This window comes from Cydia strobilella, chromosome 1 (assembly GCF_947568885.1).
Source record: "Cydia strobilella chromosome 1, ilCydStro3.1, whole genome shotgun sequence".
Lineage (NCBI taxonomy): Eukaryota > Metazoa > Arthropoda > Insecta > Lepidoptera > Tortricidae > Cydia > Cydia strobilella.
Window position 1 is genome coordinate 9,140,444 of NC_086041.1, and position 7,555 is coordinate 9,147,998.

General features: G+C 36.1%; 1 protein-coding gene across 1 annotated transcript; it reads right to left on the bottom strand.

Annotated features, from left to right (window-relative positions):
• Nucleotides 1–1,202: 1,202 nt before the first annotated feature.
• LOC134740674 (uncharacterized) lies at nt 1,203–6,605 on the bottom strand. The gene is made up of 5 exons (XM_063673227.1): nt 5,904–6,605; nt 5,624–5,763; nt 5,045–5,278; nt 3,441–3,679; nt 1,203–2,513 (listed from the first exon to the last, which is right to left on the bottom strand). Exons 1-5 carry the CDS (start codon nt 6,514–6,516, stop codon nt 2,315–2,317), a joined length of 1,425 nt encoding a protein of 474 aa, XP_063529297.1. The 5' UTR covers nt 6,517–6,605; the 3' UTR covers nt 1,203–2,314.
• Between the last annotated feature and the right edge of the window lie 950 nt (nt 6,606–7,555).

Below are 7,555 nucleotides of genomic sequence, written 5' to 3' on the forward strand. Positions count from 1 at the left end.
GTGCGTCATCGTGGTGAAGTTTTTTAAATGGAATTTACTTTAATGTCAGCAAGGTGCTTTTTTCTATGACACAGTAATGCTATAATATCGCATTATCAACTTAGCTTCCACTACCAATCAGGTTTCCGTTATGGATTTTCCTCTTAGCCGGTTTTTTGTTTCCTTGTTGTTCGTATTGCATTCAATTATTTATATTTTTCGAAATAGGAATTACGTCAGAAGGGATTGGAAGTATAACAGTTTCTGCAGAATAACAACACCTATTCTATATTTTGGATTCGATTCAGTACATCTGTTTTTGTACGAGCGCATGGGAATGTATGTTTTTTTAAATAATAGGTATAGGAGGCAAACGAGCAGACGAATCGTCGGTATTTAGGAATACGCTACCCAGGTAGCAAAATGACGTCAGCGACGTCATAATTACGGCATTATTACGTCATAATTACGGCATTATTACGTCATAATGACGTTGCTGACGTCATAATGACGTATAAATGCTACTGGGGTACCTACTACCTACATATTAATAAACGTTGGTGTAGGTTCAGTGAGGTTCGAAATTGCAATTTCGGACCTCACTGTACTTTCAATAAACAATTTAGGTAAAGGTTGTATGAGGTTATGTATGAAATGGGAAGTTAATATCGAAATGGAAATTGTACAACAAATCCATTTAAAGCTAAATTTTAACTGCTTATATATATAAAGAAAAAAAACGTACGTACTTGGAAAGTAAAATTCTCAAGAGCAGAAACGTATCACTTTCTACACACTTCTTAGAACAACAATGACCCACATTTAGAGCATGATAAACGAATAGTTTATCACTTTTATTCCGGAATGCATGACCCAAGGGTGTGCAATGTTGGTTGCATTTTAGTATGGGAGGAGGAGATGGGGTCATCAGTTAAACGACTTTTACGCGGATGATTATCTACGAAGTCGCATTCGCAGAGACTACAGATAGGTACTGGTTTAGCTGTATTGTCCATGTGTTTGGATAAATATTAAGTACTCTAAGAATAAGTTAAATTACTTTCTATGAAAATATTTTAATTTGTGTTACTGCGAGTAGACATACTAAATACTATTTAAATTACAAATCGAAATAAATATCATATTCGAAGGAAAAAATTACCAATGCCTCCAGTCATTTCGATGAAGTAGGTACCCAGTTAATAAAAGTATACGTTGTCTCCTTAAAATATTTAATCACATGCAAATTTTTATATAAATTACGTTAAAATGTTTTAAAAGTACCTATTATTCAGCATACCTTTAAAAATTTAAATATCTGTCAAAGTCTAGTCAAAGGTCCCACTTTGTCGCTTACCATAAGGACGAGATTTGCTTGTACATATCTTTATACGAGTAACCTGTCAAAATGTCCTTATTGGCAAGCTACAAAGTGGGACTTTTTGCTTGGAAACGACACATATGTTCCTAATTAAAGCGGGTTAAAAAATTAAACTCAGTCCGATCAATGACAATACTTCGGTGTTTGTTGTGAAAAGGTCAAAAATTAAAATTTATCATAAGTCAAAAACTTGAAACTAACCTAGACTAATTTGGAGTTATTTACAGATGATAAGTCAGATTAGGCAAGTATTTACATATAAATATTATTTACCTAAGCACATTATAATTCGGTGAAACAATGTGTTTTTTGCTCGCCAATTTTCGCTCTGTAATAAAATTGTATTTAAATTCTTAACATTAACTAGTGACGTCATATAATTGACGTAATATAATTTAATTTATTCTTACATTTATAATTTCATATGTCATTAATGTCATTAATTGCCTAGTTGCTAATCAATCAAAGTCCAATTGTACATGTATACTTAATTACTTACAATTAGACTATTAATACTAAGGGATTGTGCATTACGTACGAGTTTAAGATTTTAAAATTAATATATTTGTTTAAGTACCTACGCAAAATGAAAAAAAAAAACAAAAACAAACCGCACCTGTATACTTTGAACTTTCAAACAACTACCCAACTCTAACTATTAAAATTACATTATAACATGTTTTTTACATAAATAAGGAAATGTGGACTATATAACAAATTGATGAATATTGCTAGCTTGAAAACATTACGTACCAACCAACGCAATCCCTCTTTTTCTCTCAATTCCCTAAGAATTTAAACAAGCATTTTAAAATACCTGTGAATGCTCTGTTATGTATGTATCTTGATATTAATAAAATTATAGGTACTTTTAAGTATAAATTACTGTCCTTAATATTTATAGTGTCCAGGTGCAGTTCGTTTCCTGCCTAAATATTTGTTCAAAAGGTGCTCCTAGTGTGTGTCCGAGCTCGCTGTCATGAGCTCGTTGGTCCCTCTCACGAGGGTCTGCGCGATGTACTTGGGCGGCATTCCATACTGCTCGAATATGAACTTGTAGCTATAGTCCTTCGCACCCACCAGGCGCACCGCGTGGCGAAGAATGGTGCACGTGTGTGATATGTTCCCGGCCTTTCTCTCTGCAGCTACGTATCTACATAAATCGAAAGGAAGAATAGAACGGTAAGGTTGACAGTTAAGACTCATTGCCTATAACACAACTAAATTATATACGAGTACCTAGCTTAAGTTTAATGTCCTATCTAAGTAGTCAGTTGTGACAAAATAGCCCTTTTTCTAAAGATTGCCACCATGAGACTAATGGGATACCCTCGTTTTCCATAATTACACTTGCACTAATTTCATTTGCCATAACGACCTTTCACGCGAGCATTCTGTTTGCGGTAAACTGGATCCTGCAGAAAGCCGTATCCCGCAAAAAACTGGACGTCAGTGGGAAATAGTAGATTGTGTCACAAGGGAGCAAAATGACATATTTACGGCGAGGGCGTACAATTGAATCCTAAACGAAGCGAAGGATTCTATAATAGAATCCTGAGCGTAGCGAGGGATTCTAACATAGAATCCTGAGCGTAGTGAGGGATTCAAGTGTTAACGCCCAAGGTGAAAATAATTTTGCTACCATGTGGCACATACTGCTTTTCACATCACCTATGAGGAAATTACATTAATATATCACTTTATTTACATACAAGATATATTCAGTTACGTAAACGAAATTAATAACTAGCTTAAATCTAACATACATACATATATAAGGTTTCATATGAAATTATGGCAAATAAGATAAGAGCAAATGACATAATTGATGTCATTAGTAATCCTAACATTCCTAAGTTTCCAAACCTAACCGAAGCATTGGTAAAACTGAAATTGCCCGCTATTGGCGATTTTATGTGAAATAGTCGGTTGTGAGAGTAAGTACCATAAGGGGGATTCCCTCACGAGTTGGATTTACCCGGACATGCATTAATATGAATAATATGCAATATTATTCATATTTTTTTCTCTAATTATACCTTTAGATTAACATGATAGAAAAATATTAGTTCCGACTTACGCTGGACACCTCTGCAGTCGCGGTATCAGCTCCTTTTTCTTGAGCAACAACAAAGCATTTATTATAGAAGCCGCGGCGACCACGGACGGGTACTCGGGGCAAAGTCTCTTGTTAACCATCATCCCGCAGAGGCAGAGGAACGTGGTGGCCGCTTCGATCTCGCCAGGCCGTTCTTTGTTGCACCACCAAGCGAAGTAACCGATGTAGTCTTGGGGCACTATTGGTTGGCGCGGAAATTTCTGTAGTAAACAATCACATGTATAAGTATAGTATGTATAGTATGTGTTTAAAGAATACATAACTATAACAAACTGATTAAAATCAAGTAAGGTATGTTGGGTTGAGAATTGGGATAAGTGCGGATCGGAGTTTGTAAGTGTGAATAACCAATTTTTTATCAAGCTATTTTTTTGCGAGCGATACTACAAATGTGCCATTTTCAACCAAAAGGGTACTTCTTGTCGCTTGTCAGTAAGGCGCTATTTCCATATAGCTTCAATTAGAAATCAACCTTATCGACAACCGACAACGTGGTACCTTTTAATTGAAAACGTCACAAATATTTATATTAAAGGAAAAATGAAAATGTACCGCTTCCGGCAAGACTAGAACTTGAGACCTTTCGGCACACCGGTCCGATCGGTCTTACCCAAACTACGGAAGTTTACCAGAAGCGTGCGATTCTTTCCATTCCTTCCTTTTTGTTTTTACACGCTGCATATTTAATAAAATATAAATAAAAATTAAATTTTTCATATAAATAAATGAATAATGAAAAAGGGTACAATAAGTGTCTTAAAATAAACCGAGGAAAAAGTAAAACTAAATGACAACAAATACAATATTACCCCTCACTCTGATTATCCCCCGGACCAAATAAATAAGTTGTTTTAATATAAGTATATAAATTTGATGTCGTGTTTAATATTAAACTTTCCTAGTTATTTTTACTATCAAAATAGTTATTTACGATACAAGTATGGAAAGTAGGAAATTCGCAACGAGTAGTGAATTGGTGACACATAAATTAAACCACGACCAAAGGGAGTGTTTTAAATCGACATGAGTTGCGAATTACCCATTCGCACGTGTATTGTACAACGTTTTACAGTACATATGGCCCTTTTTTCCACATATTAGGCACGGAAAGTTCTTATTCCCGCACTAGTGCGTGAAAGTAGCACCATATGTACAGTCAAGTGTAAAAGTAAAAATATGTGTGCACTCATCATACTCAAAAATATATTCCATAGCTCTTATGTCAGCGAATTAAGAACTATGGGACACACATATTTATAAGTTGTAAGTATTCACCCATATTTTTATACTTGACTGTACTGTAATAGTTCTTTACGATACAAGTGCGGAAAGTAGCAAATTCACAACGAGTGGTGATAAATTAAAACACGACCGAAGGGAATATTTTAAGTCGACACGTGTTGCGCATTAACGCATTACCTATTCGCACGTGTATTGTACAACGTTTTGCAGTACATATGGCCCTTTAAATTTTCAACATAGGCACGGAAAGTGTTTATTTCGCACTAGTGCGGGAAAGTAGCACCATATGTACTGAAAAAATATAAACAATAGATACCACATACCAATCTATGCAATATGACTCTTTCCGCCTCGAACAGCCTCTGCTTCGTGAAGGCATGATTTGCGTATTTGACAAGCTTGGATGCAGGTGTGAGCGGCCCGTGGAGCTTGGACGCGGTCCAGTAGGCGCCCGCGGCCACCAGCTGCATGTTCTCCAGCGTCACGTTGCCCGTGGCCAGCACCGCGTCCAGGTACCACACCGCGGTCTGAATGGTGGCCGGGTTGCCGTCTATGCCCTAAGTTTAATTCAAATGTCAATAAGAAAAATCACTATGACCAGACTATGACACTTAATTCGAACTATTTTACTCTTTAAACAAATACGGAGTTATATTTTATAAAACGAAACACTTATGGAATACTATAAAGGATGACTAACGTTAGAAAGGCCCGGGTCCGGGCCGAGGCATCAGACACTTTGTTTTCTATAGAAAGCATCATGTGATCACCGGTCGCCTGTCACAGAAAATAAAGTGTCGGTTGCCTCGGCCCGGACCCGGGCCGTTCTAGCGTGAGTCATCCTTAAGTGTTTCGAGAACATCATTCTCTGTGGATAGGAAATAATACTACATGGTACATACGTTAATTTTCATCAGCCAGTTGATAACGCACGCTCTCGTCTCACTCCTAACCCGTGGGAGAGCCACTGGTTTCGTTTCGGCTTGTTGAAGGTATGATAGAATTTCACCATTATCCATGCTAGCCATGTATGATTTTTGTACTGTTAATTAAATGACACAAGACTTGAATAGTAATTCAACCATTAACATTACCTAACATTTACAAAAGACATAAATAAGAAATAGTAACATTGTTAGTATTGTCATAGGATAAATTATAATAGTACGTATTGTTACATACATAAATCAGGTGATTGCATCCTCTCAGAAACTGTTTGATTGAAATTCAGTCTCCGTTTCGCTTTGTCATTTTGCCTTTCCCGATTTTCCAGTGGTGTTAAACATTGTAACTCCCTACTATGAGGTCTTTTCAAGCTTCGCTTTATATTTTTAACCCTGGCTGGAACTAATGTGTTAAGAGCCGGGGTACTTGCTGATATCCGCTTCTTATTAGCAAGGCCATCTTTATCAGTGAAATATTTTTCATTTGTATCATTTTCCTCATCACTGCTAACACTCTGCTCTGAAATTCTTCTATCATCTTGGCAACCAACAGAATTGTAGTCGAAATCTTTTTGCCCCCGTCGCATTGTTACGAATTTAGCGTTAAATTGAAAAGGACTGTTTGGTCTATTGATAACGCTTTTGTTTTTTACATTGCTTGGGCCAGCCATGCATAACAAATTTAAAGAGGGCACTTTATGATCGAGTCTATTAGGGCCCGATAAAGTATTCAACGGCGGTCTCTCGCTTAATTTCTTCAGCAAGTGGGGTGGCAGAGGTGGCAGAGGTGCCAAGGGCAAAGGAATCCTTGATTTCAATTTTACATTTTCTTTGTCTTGATTTTTATCCATTATTAGGCACTTCACTAAAGTTTATCTTATTCTTGTATAATTCTTTTATCTTTTTGCACTTGGACACGACCAGCGCGACCGTTAATATGTTTAAGCTGAAGATTAATTATGCCGGGTAGGTACATAAAAATCTCACAACGGGTATGAACTACCCTCCTATACTTATCTTACAAAGAAAGGTATAGTCAGGTATGCCTGGATCGTATGGCTAAATATTTTTTTGTCACTTATTTTGGCAATTATATTTCGTCACTTCATTCTTCAGGTATAAATTTATATTAACCATGTAGTTTCCCAATTGTACAGGTAGCATCGCACACATTTAAGAGTTTATGTTTTGATTAAAACTGCCAAAGCAATTTCCGGCTACTTCCGGTTACCGGCTCGCTGGCTCACCGGCGTTCCGCAGTTCATTCTTTATTTGCTTTTTTAAATAACGATCTTCGTTTCGTACTATGGCGCGGCACATAGGTATATTTTTTAAGAAATAATTATGTTGTGTTATAGTCGTTATCTTAGAGCCGAGGGAGGCTATTTTTATTTGGTTTTAGATATAAAATATATTCGAATTTCTAATATCCAATTATGTGTGACAGAATCAATTTTACTCACACCTTACCCACAGTACGGTACTGTGTTGTAGTGAATCTGATTGAAATTCCCAAACTTAAGCTTGATAAAATCTCTTGTTGTATGTAATTACATGAAATAAAGAAAGTGGTGCCCTGAGATTGCGTTGAAAGTGACTCATATAATTTCGATCGAACTTCACTTCAAGAAGTTTGTTTGATCATCAAATATAGTTTATTATTGAGAAGATCATTACATTTTTAACATCAACCTGAAGTATGAATTTTTTTTTTTGGAACAGCCAATACGGACGGATATGAATCTAGAGTTATGTACGATGTCATATATAGGTATATTTGTTTTTAAAAGTAGGTATTTGATTTAATTCAAAAGTCTGTGGGGTATAGGTACATAAAAAATTAACTTTATTTCAATAAAAATAAATATAATCTTAATCACGATCACAACT